General features: G+C 35.5%; 1 protein-coding gene across 1 annotated transcript in view; it reads left to right on the forward strand.

Annotated features, from left to right (window-relative positions):
* The window catches only part of Bltp1 (bridge-like lipid transfer protein family member 1), a 191,499-nt gene that overhangs the window by 151,103 nt on the left and 26,505 nt on the right, over positions 1 to 13,891 (forward strand). The window contains 5 exon segments of the mRNA XM_047567624.1: positions 4,643 to 4,752; positions 5,398 to 5,488; positions 6,018 to 6,080; positions 8,011 to 8,264; positions 12,964 to 13,179. Of these exon segments, the coding sequence (XP_047423580.1) occupies positions 4,643 to 4,752; positions 5,398 to 5,488; positions 6,018 to 6,080; positions 8,011 to 8,264; positions 12,964 to 13,179 (734 nt within the window).

Raw genomic sequence — 13,891 nt, forward strand, 5'->3', positions numbered from 1 at the left:
TGTTTCTTTAAAAAAATCGGTCCATCTTGCTTATCAGATTTTGAGGCATAGAGTAGTTCACAGTATGTCTTCACTCCTAATGTTCATACTGTCTCTAATTATGTCCTCTCCTCCTAAGTAGTTTCTCTTCCCTCTCTCTCTCCCACCTTCCCTCCCTTCCCCTCCCTTCTCTTTCCTTAGCCTGTCCTGTTGTCTTTTTGAAGAGAAAGCTTTTGGTTTTACTGATCTATTGATTTCTTCTTCCAGTTTTTTTTTTTTTTTTTTAATTAGGATTGAATTTCTCATAATTTTTGTAATTTCCTGAGGAGGAAGCTCATACAATTGATTTTAAATCTTCCTTGTTTACTAGCATATGCATTCTGTGCTATAAATTTCCTTCTAAGAACTGCCTTCCATGCATCTCACAGATTTTCATAAGTTGTGTTCTCATTTTAATTTAGAAATATTTTTAAATTTAAATGTTTCTTGCAATTTCTTCTTTGACCCCATGCTGTTTTGATGTATGTTGTTTGAGCTCAATGTATTTTTGGGATTTTACAGGTGGCATATGTGTGTGTGGCACGTGTGTGTGTGTGTGTGTGTGTGTGTGTGTGTGTGTGTTTCCATGTACCTTTTCACGTATCACTCTATTTTACCTGGTGGTCTGAGAGCAGACACACTGTGATTTCTGTTCTTTAAATTTAGGTGTGTATTGTGACCTTACAATGTTGTGGTCTGTCTTGGAGATATTCCATCTGTACTGGAGAATAATGTGTATTCTGATGCCCTTGGACGAAGTAGATGTTGATTATATCTAGTTGATTGATGATAGTGTTGAATTTAACTATGTCCATTCTGATTGTTTGGTGTTCCATATCTGAACACTGCTGATAAAGGAGCACTGGAGTCTGTTTTCTGCTCATATTTCTATTAGCTTCTGTCTCACATAGTTTTATGCTGTGTTGTTAGGCACATGTACGCTAAGGATTATTATGTCTGCTTGGAGCATTGGCCCTCTTAACAGCATGTAAATTCTTCTTTATCTGTAATGACTTTCCTTGCTCTGAAGTCCGCTCTGTCTGAAATATAGCTACTCCCCTTTTGATTAGCATGGTATTTTTTTCTCCATCCATTTGGTTTAAATATGTATGTATCTTTATATATGTATACATTTGTGCATTGCATAATGGCAGGGATGCATTTTGAGAAATGCATTGCTGAGCAGTTTAGTCATTGTACAAACATGGTGGAGTGTACTTCTGTAGATCAGATGGTATGGGTTGATCTCTTGATATGACTCTCGATGCAGTGAAGAAATGCAGCAAACACAAGATGTATGGAGGCTGCTGCCACTGTAACACAGCATACTGTTTTACAATAGACTTTCTTTTAACAATAGAAGGAGCACTCTAAAATAATGTTTACAAAGTACAGTAAATACGTAAACCAGTAACGAAGTTGTTTATTTTTATCAAGGCTTTCATACTGCATATACTTGTATATGCTCTGCTTTTATACTACTGGCAGCTCAGTAGTTTTGTTCACAAAAACATTACCACAAAAGATTGTTTTGTGTTATGATGGCTATAATATCACTAGGTGATAGGAATATTTCTGCTTCATTATAATCTTATGGAAACATTGTGTGCACATTGACTGAAATGTCTTATAGTAACCTGTATCTGGGTTTTGTCTTATGATCTAGTCTAACAGTCTTTATGTTAAGAACATTTTTGACCATTGATGTTTAAAGTTATTGCCGATAGCATTGGATTAACATCTATATTTGTTACAGTTTTCTATTCATTGTCCTTATTCTTTGTTCCTGTTTTTGTCTTCTTTTTCTGTCTTTTGTAGTTAGTTGAACCACATTACTTTTTTTTCTCCTTTCTTAGTATATCAGTTGTACCTTTTTTAACCTTATTTTAGTGGTTGTCATGCAGTTTGCAATATACCTATACAAGTGATCCAAGTGAGCTTTCAAACAACACTATAGCACTTCATAGGCAGGGTGAACACATCATGGTAATAAAATAATAATACTTCTTGCCTTCTATCCTTCATCTTGTGACTGCCACTTGTTTCTCTAATATATAAGCATATATAATTGAATAATTATTAGTATTAGTATTTTGAACAAACTGTTATTGTTAGAGCAATTAAGAATAAGAAAAATAAAAATTTTGGGCTAAGGATATGCCTTAGTGATAGAGTGCCTGGGTTTGGATTCTAAGCACCAAAAAACAGTGGTGAGCAAGAGAAAGAAATGGTTTTATTTACCTTCGCTTCCTCTCTTCAACATTCTTCTGTTCCTTATAGGTATTCAAATTTCTAACTTTATTTTCTGTAGAACACCTAATATTTCTTGCCGTACTAATCTGCAGGCTACAAATCCCCTCAAATTCTGTCTTTTTGAGGAGTTCTTTGTTTCTCCTTCACTGTTGAAGAATAATGATCTCACAGGGTATAGAATTCTAGGTGTCTGGAATTTTTCCTCCCAACACTTTAAATATTTCTCCTCACTCTCTTCTTGCTGGCATGGATGATAGAAGAAAAGTGGTATAATTGTTTGCTTGCTTCCTATATGGGTAACATATTTTTAAATTCTGGCTTCTTTGGGGATTTGTTGTCCCCACGCCCTTGGTGTTCTCTGAGCTTCCTGTGTCGGCTTTGGTATCTGACGAGAATTTGAGGAAATTTGCAGTTATTATTGGTCTAATATTCTTCTTTTCTTCTTTTCTTCTCCTTCTGGTATTCCTATTACACATACTATGTTAGTCATCTTTTCATTGCTGAGAAAATTAACTTAAGAGGAGAAAAGACATCTTGGTTCATGTTTTCAGAGGTAAGCAAAGCTGCTTACCTCATGGCAGCCAGGAATCCCGGAGTGGGAGTGGGAGAGAGAAAGGGGGAGGGAAAGACAGGGCCAAGGACAAGACATAGTCCCTAAAGTCAGGCTCACAAGGATCTGCTCCCTTCAACTCGGTTCTGCCTTGTTCAGTTTCTTCACCTCCAGATGGTCAGTTCAGCTGTCACTTCATCATTTGCATTGCTCCATTGATGACCCAGCCATTCCCCAAAACCCACCTCTGAACGTGGCTGCATTGGGGACCAGGTCTTTAGCTCAAGGGCCTTTGGAGTACATGCGAGATCCAAATCATAATACATATTTATACCTTTTGCAGTTGTCCCATGGTTTTTGAACACCTACCTTCCTTCCATCCATTCATCTTCCTTCCTTCCATTCTTTTTGCTTTTCAGTTTTTTCAGGATTCTGTTGATATATCCTCAGGGTTGGTGATTCCTTCCACAGCTGTGTCCAGCCTACCCAAGCTCATCAAAGGTGTTCATTTCTGTCAGTGTTTTTGATCCCTATCATTTCTTTTTGATTCTTTCTTATGATTCACATTTCTCTGGTTACATTCCCCAACTGTTCTTGCTGTCCACTTCATCCATCAGAGCCCTAGGTATTTTAATTATAACTGTTAAAAGTTTCTGGTTTGATGGTTCCAAAAACTAGTCATGTCTGGTTCTGGTGTGTATTCTGTTCTTCAGTGTTCTTTTTTGTGTGTTTTAGTATGCCTTGTGATGCCCCCCCCACACTGTTTTTTATTGGTGCATTATAGTTGTACATAATGGTGATATTTGTTGTTACATGTTCATACATGGAATATAACAGCATAATTTGGCCAATATCACTCCCTGACACTTCCCCCTCCCTCCCCTCCCCTCACCCTCTCCTTTCCTATGCTCTACTGATCTCCTTTTGATGTTTTCATGAGATTCCCAATCCCCACCTTTCTTTTCCTTTTTCCTCTCTAGCTTTCACAAATGAGAGAAAACAGAACCCTTGACCTTCTGAGTTTGACTTATTTCACTTAACATGACGTTCTAACCATTTTCCTGCAAATGACATAATTTCATTTTTTCTTTGTGGCTGAATAAAACTCCATTGTGTATATATATATACACCACATTTTCTTTATCCATTCATCCATTGATGGACACCTAGGCTGGTTCCATAGTTTGATATTGTGAATTATGCTGCCATAAACATGAGTGTGCAGGTGTTGCTGTAGTCTGGTGACTTTAGGATAATTACTGAGGAGTGGTATTGCTGGGTCATATATGGTGGTCCCATGCCTAGTCTTTAGAGGAATCCTGTAATTTTTTTCCCAGACATGCTGCACCAAGTAAAAGGAACTTATATAAACTGATATATAAACTGGTGATAAACTGGTGATGCAGTGATGGGGTGTCTGAGGAGGCAGAGTGTTTTTTCATCCTCTGATTAGGCCTCAGTGTTCTAGTGAGTCTAAGACTCTGAACTGTCATCAACCTCGTCAATTTTTTTCTTCCAATTTAGGTAGAACAATATGGCTAGAGCTGATTGGGGCTTGGTATTTTCCTTCTCCCTGGTCTGTGGTAATACCCCCAGGGCAGGCTGAACTCTAGCTAACTGGTTTTCCCTGGAGTCAGATCTTGCTAAGAAGAATAGAGGATAGTGGCTCCTGTTTTCTTTGTGCAGTCCTTCGCATGGCGTTAGAATCTAAGGGTAGCTGATCGCTGCTCTACTTTGACTCACTGTCTTGCTTATCTGGAGTAAAATGTTAACAGTAGATACTTGTCTATCATCACTTTTTTTTCTTTCCCTTTTCATTAGGCTGCTTCTTTGAAGGATAAGTGGGGTTTGGGTTATAAACCAAGTTATAGCCGATCAAAAAGCATTTCTGCCTCTGGAAGACCACCTCTCAAGCGAATGGAAAGAACAAGGTATTATGTATTTCAACCAGTGAAACAAATAATAAAATCACTCTATTACAAAGATTCACTGCTTTTTCTCCCCTGTATTCTAATTGAATAAATTATAAAATAAGGTAAGATAAATGGACTTTTTGGTAAAATAGCAGTCATCCTGGTTATTGTCACACTGCATTTATTTGAGGAATTCCTTTGTCACGTACCACAACGCAGTGATGCTTTTCAGTAATGAAGTACTCTACGGTTAAGACAAGTTTTCTGTGCAAACTTCGACTGTCCAGAGAATGGGGACGTGCACACCAGCAGCTGCTGCTCTACATATCAGTACAAGAAATGGACAGTTGCACATCTGTTTAGCATGTGAAGAGATGGAAATTGTACCTCTTGAATTAAGTACTGCTTCAATACCAAATTACTATAAAAACAATACATTCATTTTTATATGGTTTGGTTTTAGATAATCTTGAGTTAATCAGTACATTGAATTGTTTTCACAGGATGATAAAGGTTAAGAAATGGAATGCCAACAGTTCAATCTTTTCATAAAGCAAATATTTAGAGATAGAATGTTTATGTCATTAATCAGACTTTTATGAAAGTCCAAGAATTTTTTCAAGATGAGAATATTAGTGTTTTATAACTATATTTTACTTACAGTTCTCGAGTAGGAGAAACTGAAGAGCTCCCAGAAATTCGTGTGGATGCAGCATCTCCGGGACCCAGAGTAACTTTTAACATCCAGGATACAGTAAGAGATTATATTTGTTAGAAATACACATTGCTGAATAGTTTCTACAAAGTATAAAATTGCAGTATTAATGCAGTTTCAAAATACTGGTTCCTGCCTGACATGAAAGTGAAGATGGTATTGGGTGAAGTATCTGGCTTGATCAGCTGGGGACATTTCCTGATTCCATCCCTGTCATACTGCAGGCCTTAGTGTTTTACCTGCTCAATGAAGAGTCCTAACTGCTTGCTCTCAGAAAGGTTTTGGTGAATATTTTTTCTTGCAAGCAAGAATCCACACAGCACTGTGTCTTTTACATGATTGTGATGTATTTGTGTGAAGTTCTTATTTATGTATTCTTGTTCAAAAGGTATATACAGGGAGTTGCAGAAACCAGAGGGGAGGTCAGCTTCAGAGTGCTGTTCTAATTTCAGAGCATGTTAAATTTTATGTTAAAATATTTTTTGGTTTTTGTGTACTTGTTTACTTTTAAACCTTTGTTTATTGTTCACAAGTTTTTTTACTTTATTTTCTTATTATTTTAATTAAGTTGAAAAATACAGTGTGGGGAAGTACACCACAGTCCAGCTCTCCTGGGGAAGGGTATTTTCAGGTACTTATTCAAAACAACATAAATTTTGCTTTTTACTAATTAACCACTCTGAAAATCTGCTCTCAAAATATCTTCCTTTCATTTCACACTAAACTCAGACCTCAGAAATTTTCTCTTTTACATAAACTTGGTTTAATTTTTTATCATGTATATATATAAGCTCTTGCATGCATATATATTTTAGTTTTATCATATATAGTTTAATATTGTTTTGATCTTCAAAATTTATCGAATCAATTCAGTCAAATCATAAATCCAGAACTGCAGTTTATTAGTTATTTGCTAATCCTGAAGAAATTCCCTTACTTTCAACTACAAAGTGAATCTCTTAAAAAAATTAAAAAATAAACTTTGTTAAGTAATTCAAACTAAATAAAATCAACTCTCAGAACAAATTATTCATCAAATATTATCTTTTGAATCACTGATATACAAGTATTTATAAAATGATCCATTTAAAAATGTATTCTCATGTTCAATACAGTATGAAAATGTGCTACACAATCATTTAAAAATGCAACATTTTTATAATGCAATATTTTCCTAAAATATGTCACAAAAGTAAAAATGAACTTGAAAGATATACCAGGTATATATAAATCCTTAGCTAGAATTTTTCTTTAAAATCACTTTAAAAATTTGGCACTCCAAATATAGTTTGTTTTCATTTCCTTACTTTCTCAAGCTCAAGGTTTCAACATATTTCCCATAGTTATACTGAATTTAGTCAAATTGGATTTCATTTTAGAACTATTAGTGTCCTAGCTAGTAAGCTAGATGAATATTTTCTGTATTCTAAAAAACTAAAAACTTGAAAACAAATCATGTATGTAAATTAAATGAATTCAACTAACAGTTTTTTGAAAAAATAATTATTAATTTGTCATGCTGGGGATCAAACCTAAGACTTCATGTTTGCTAAGCAAGTATTATATCACTGAGTTGCATACCAGCCCTAATTAGGTGCTTCTTAAAGGCCTTAATATTTGAAATGATTCATCCTAGTCATCTTATTTTTAAATAATAGTGTATACCCTGCTTGTAAAAAATATGGAAAATCATGTTAGGTAATAAATGTAATAAGTATTAGATTTGCTAATTATAAATTGGAAAGTAATAATTAAGATATAGTTACATATAAACACAAAGAGGAGATTGTTTTCTACATACACTTACCATAGTTTTAAAAGTTGAAAGATAATTCCCACAAACACAAACCTGATTTGTTTATTTAATAACATGTTTATTTTATAAAATGAAGAACACCTAGTCTCTGCAGATAAATTACATTTTGTAGGATTTCATTATGAATCTTCATTAGGTAATTTGTTCCTAAAAAGTATGGAAGCTGATTTTTAGGAACAAATTACACCACCTTGCACATTACACTTTACAAAGGCTGGTCATTCTTAAATGTGTTTATACAGACTATTTACCTTAAAATATAGCATTCTGAAGTTGAGTTAATAAATATGTGTTCATTACTCAACTATGTATGCGACCTGTGAGGGGCCCGTGAGGGGCTCATTATTTAGAGACCCTCAGAGAGCTCACAAGCATGAGGGATCAGCCTGTTTTTCTTACTAATTGGTCTTGTCATTCTGATTTTTAGTTGATCATGTTTCTTTTGTTTCCACACGTTACACTACTACTTTTAGAGAATTACAGTGTTTACTGATTAGTACAGCATATGTTTCTATAAATTGAAACTTTAAGTTTTGAAGTGCTGGTGGCATGACTTTCTGTGGTTTGACCCACTTTCTTCTTTGCCTTGCTATTTCTTTTGTTCATAAGTCTGACCTTTCTTTCAGTTGAGTGAGGAAATACAAGTGTTTAAATTTATATATATTTTTTTCTTTTTCTTGTTATAATTGAAAATGGGTTTGAAATACGAATATGCTTTGATTTTTTTTTTTTTTTAAATGATTAGTTTCCAGAGGAGACAGAACTGGACCTCTTGTCAGTAACTATTGAAGGTCCATCTCACTACTCATCAAACAGTGAAGGGTCGTGCTCCGTGTTCAGTTCTCCCAAAACTCCAGGAGGCTTTTCACCAAGCGTACCTTTCCAACCTGAGGAGGGTCGACGGGATGACAGCTTATCTTCTACCAGTGAAGACTCGGAGAAGGATGAAAAGGATGAAGACCGTGAACGGGAAAGATTTTATATTTACAGAAAACCCTCGTGAGTAGCCTGTTAAAGATCCTTAGGGTGGTGTTCCAGAATTCAGAACTAAATTTTTAATTTAAATGGGTTTATTCAGATCCCTTTAATTTTTCCAAGATAAACCCTATCAGGAAAATGGTAGTAAAGATGTGGTTATGAGTTAAAGGAGAAGGCTATATTTCTCCTGACCTTAGAAAGTAACAAATTGCAGGGAGACATAGTATAATTATTGTATAGTATAGAATTGAAGCATAGAAAAGGGGAAATGTTTAGCAGTGGATGAAAGATTCGACCAATTCTTGGAAGAAAGAAAGAAGATGAGAAATGAGTTTAGGTGATATTAATAAAGTGTATGACCACCACTCAAATGAGGTTGTGACAATAAAAGTTTGTAGTGGCGGGAATAACAGGAAATTGACTAGGCACAAGAGGACTAGTTGAAAGTTGGTCAGTCTCTTAGGGGCTGCCCCCATTCTTCAGTCTTGTCAATTCTGAGCCGTAGGATTCTTTCCTCCTTTTCCTTGACTGAAACCACCAACTCTTAAATCTCTTTTATCAACATAGTTTTGTTTATTTCCTCATTTTTCTGTATTGCATCCTCAAATTGCTGAGAAGAGTTGTAATACAGATCTACTTACTTCATTTTTTATATCTAAAATAACTGCTGATTCTCATATTTGATTGTTTATTGGGTTCACTACAGAATTCTAGTTTAATAATTATTTTTTTAAGGAAAACTCTTCCATTAACCTGTAGCATCAATATTTAGCATATGCTGATTGATACCACTTTCAGTTCTGTAAATGGGACTTGCACTTTTTCTTTTTCTTTTTTTGATATTTTAATGTTTGTTTACCTATACATTTTAAAAATTATTTTTATGTTCTTTAGTTTTGCAGGGATGTGTCAAGTCTTGGGTCTTTTCTAAATAATTTCTCTAGGTATTTTGGTATTTCTGAAAACATAAATTTTTAAATGGGCTATAAGAAATAATGTTTAATAGTTTTTAGATAAATTATTCAAATATCTTCTTAAATGGTAATCCTAAAGGTCAGACATTTGTCTTCCTAGACAGATGATCTGTATCTCTCTACTTTAACTTTTCTGTTTTATGTTCCTCTTTTTAAAAAAATTTTTTTTTCATTCTACTGTCTTTCCATTCCCACCTGCTCCCACCCCTTTTTCCTCTACACCATCCAAAGTTCCTTCTTCTCTTCCCCGCACTGCCTCCCATCGTTATATAATGTCATCCATCATTATATAATGTCATCCATCGTTATATAATGTCATGCACTTATCAGAGAAAACATTTGGCCTTTGATTTTTTTGGGCTTGACCTATTTCACTTAGCATGATATTTTTCAACTTCATTCATTTACCAACAAATGCCATAATTTTATTCTTCTTTATGTCTGAGTAATATTCCATTGTGTATATATACCACAGCTTCTTTATTCATTTGTCAATTGAAGGGCATCTAGGTTGGTTCCACAATCTAGCTATTGTGAATTGAGCTGCTATGAACATTGATGTGGCTGCATCACTGTAGTATGTTGATTTTAAGTCCTTTGGGTATAAACCGAGGAGTGGGATCGCTGGGTCAAATGGTGGATCCATTCCAAGTTTTCTGAGGAATCTCCATACTGCTTTCCAGAGTGGCTGTACCACTTTGCAACTCCACTAGCAATATATGAGTGTGCCTTTTTCCCCACATCCACGCCAACACTTATTATTGCTTGTGTTCTTGATAACAGCCATTCTGATTAGAGTTAGGTGAAATCTTAGGGTGGTTTTAATTTGCATTTCTCTGATTACTAGGGAAGATGAGTACTTTTTCATGTATTTGTTGAGCATCTGTGTATCTTCTTTTGTGGAGTGTCTGCTCATTTCCTTAGACCACTTATTGACTGGGTTCTTTGAATTTTGGGTGTAAAGTTTTTTAAGTTCTTTATAAACTTTGGAGATGAGTGCTCTGTCTGAAGTGTGTGTGGAACAGATTTTCTCCCACTCTGTAGGCTCTCTTTTCACATTGTTGATTGTTTCCTGTGCTGAGAAAAAACTTTTTAGTTTGAATCTATCCCATTTATTGATTCTTGCTTTTATTTTTTGTGCTATGGGGGTCTTGTTAAGGAAGTCTGCTCCTAAGCCAACATGATGGAGATTCGGGCCTACTTTTTCTTCTATTTGGTGAAGGATCTCAGGTCTAATTCCTAGATCCTTGATCCATCTTGATTGAGTTGAGTTTTGTGCAGGGTGAGAGATAGGGGTTTAATTTCATTTTATTACATATGGATGTCCAGTTTTCCCAACACCATTTGTTGAAGAGGCTATCTTTTTTTCATTGTATGTTTTTGGCACCCTTGTCTAGTATGAGGTTACTGTACTTATGTGGGTAGGTCTCCATGTCTTCTATCCTGTACCATTCATCTTCCTGTCTATTTTGGTGCCAGTACCATGCTGTTTTCGTTACTATTGCCCTATAATAGAGTTTAAGATCTGGTATAACGATACCTCCTGCATCACTTTTCCTGCCCAGGATTGCTTTGTCAATTCTGGGTCTTTTGTTCTTCCAGATGAATTTCATGATTGCTTTTTCTGTTTCTATGAGAAATGTCATAGGGATTTTAATTGGAATTGTGTTAAATCTGTATAACACTTTTGGTAGTATGGCCATTTTGATAATATTAATTTTGCCTATCCAAAAACATGGGAGATCTTTCCATCTTCTAAGGTCTTCCTCAATTTCTTTCTTCAATGTTTTGTAGTTTTCATTGTAGAGAGCTTTTGCCTCTTTGGTTAGATTGATTCCCAAGTATTTTTTTTTTTTTTGAGGCTATTGCAAATGGAGTTGTTTTCCTCATTTCCCTTTCAGATGTTTCATTGCTTATGCATAAAAATGCTTTAGATTTATGCGTGTTGATTTTATAACCTGCTATTTTGCTGAATTCATTTATGAGGCCTAGAAGTTTTCTGGAGGAGTTTTTTGGATCCTCTATGTCATCAGCAAATAGTGACAGCTTAAGTTCCTCTTTTCCTATCATTTCCCTTTAATTTCTTTAGTCTGTCTAATTGCTCTGGCTAGTATTTCAATACGATGTTGAATAGAAGTGGTGAAAGAGGGCATCCCTGTCTTGTTCCCATTTTTAAAGAGAATGCTTTCAGTTTTTCTCCATTAAGAATGATGTTGGCCATGGGCTTTGCATAAATAGCCTTTATAATGTTCAGGTATGTTCCTACTATCCCAATTTTTTCTAGTGTTTTGAACATGAAGGGGTGCTGTATTTTGTCGAACATTTTTTCTGCATCAATTGAAATAACCATATGGTTCTTATCCTTAAGTCTATCAACACGATGGATTACGTTTATTGATTTATGGGTGTTAAACCAACCTTGCATTCCTGGGATGAACCCCACTTGATCGTGGTGCACAATTTTCAGTCTTGTTTATTAATAGATACATTTCACATTAACATGGCCATCTTTCTACGTGTATAGTTAGACAATTTAAAAACTATTTTATTGGTAAGAACTTGTACACTTTTTTTTATTGGTAAACTTGTACACTTTTAAGTGTACTGTGCAGTGTTATCTGCGGGCACTGTGTAGCATGGCTGATCTCGAGAGCTTGCTCCTCTGCATAAATGAAGCCTCATCCCTGCTCATTGGCAGCTTCCCACATAGGCAGCGCTGTCCTCGCCTCTGTGTGGTGCACTGTTTCAGGTGGGCTGTACGGGTGGGCTTCTATAGTGTTAGGCCTTCTTGAGCTGGCTGACTTTTTTTACTTAGTGAAATGAACTCAAGTTCATTATGTGATTGCATATTGCAGCATTTCCTTCTATTTTGAAGTTCATTGTATGTACTATTTTTTCTTTTTTTGTCTGTTCACCTGTTGGTAGACATTTAGATTTTTTTTTCCTTACCTTGGCTATTGTGGAAAATGCTGTGAGGAATATGGATGTGCTCTCTCTTAAAGATTCTGATTTCAGTTCTTTTGGATAAATACCCAGACCTGGGATTACTGGATCATAAGATAGTTCTAGTTGTAATTTTTTTTCAGTACTGGGGATTGAACCCAGCCAGGGACACGTAACCCTTAGCCACATCCCTATATCCCTAACCTTTCATATTTTTTAAATTTTGAGGCAGGATCCGGCGTAAGTTGTGAGACTGGCTTTGAACTTGCAATCCTCCTGCCTCAGCCTCCTGAGTCACTGGTTTTACAAGTATTTGCCACCATGCCCAGCCTATTTGTATTTTTTTGTGGAACCTTCTGTCTTTTAATAAAAGCAGGAAAATAGCATTTAGATTTTATCACTGAATAAATGAAGACTCCCGAATATAGTTTGGTCACTGCAATTGAATTCATTAACAGCAGGGACTGTGCCTGTGTCCTTGTCACCTAGCACATTGCCTGGCATGTCAAAATATGTCTTCTTCAAACTAGGAGGGGTTCAATTAGAATGTGCTGGTGAGTGATTTGAGTGAATATATAAAATAGTGAAATTATTTATAGACTATAAGTCAACATAGCATACTGGAAAGTGGTTTATTAAAAAGAATTCCCAGGGCTGGGGAGATAGCTCAGTTGATAGAGTGCTTGCCTCGCAAGCACAAGGCCCTGGGTTCAATCCCAGCAGGGCAAAAATAAAGAAAGAAAGAAAGAAAGAAAGAATTCCCATTTTGCTACATTGTAATGATCAGCTTTCTTTTTCTGTAGACACACTTCCCGTAAAAAGGCAACAGGCTTTGCTGCTGTTCATCAGTTATTTACAGAACGCTGGCCAACAACACCAGTCAACCGAAGTCTTAGTGGCACAGCTACTGAAAGAAATATTGATTTTGAACTTGATATCCGGGTTGAAATCGATAGTGGAAAATGTGTACTCCACCCAACCACCCTTCTACCAGAACATGATGACATAAGTCTGAGAAGGTAAGAAACTGGTTGAAGAGAGGTACCTATAACTTCACGTGTTAGAAATACTACTCACATATCACATATTATAGACAACTTTTCCCCTAATCCCTAAATGCAAATTTAAAAAGTAGGTGGTCATAGTTGTAATAGCCAAGTGATTATTTGTATAACATAGAATTTAAAAAAAAATAAATGCATACTATTTTCTGGCAACTGGAAATAAATGTCTGGTTTAGAGTCTGAAAAATGTGTTAATTAAAATAGTTGTACCTTTACAATTCTTTAAACAAGCATGAATTTTTCAGTGTCTACCCTTGAACTGTGCACATTTCTGTCTTAAAGAACAATGCAACACTCTGGATTTTTGGGAGTTTTGATGAGTTAGTTCATAAAGAAATGAGAAAGACTGGAAAACAGTTGCACAAAAAGGCCTCATTAGACTGCACTGTGTTCAGGATGTAACTGTAGTTTCACCATTTGGTATTTAGAATATACTGTATTTTGGTATTTAGAATATACTGTATTTTTTTCAGTCATTAACTGAATGATGATATAAACAGATTTAACATTAGATTGCTTTAAAATGAAGTATTGAAAAAAAACATGGTGGTTACAATTGAGTGAATGGGTGGAAAACAAGAAGAACAAGAATAGCAGAATGCCGACAGTTGGCAGATGGTTTTCGTTATTACATGTTGTTCACTTTTGTAAACCCTCCTGTTTACTG

Source organism: Sciurus carolinensis, chromosome 10, assembly GCF_902686445.1.
Source record: "Sciurus carolinensis chromosome 10, mSciCar1.2, whole genome shotgun sequence".
In the NCBI taxonomy this organism is placed as follows: domain Eukaryota; kingdom Metazoa; phylum Chordata; class Mammalia; order Rodentia; family Sciuridae; genus Sciurus; species Sciurus carolinensis.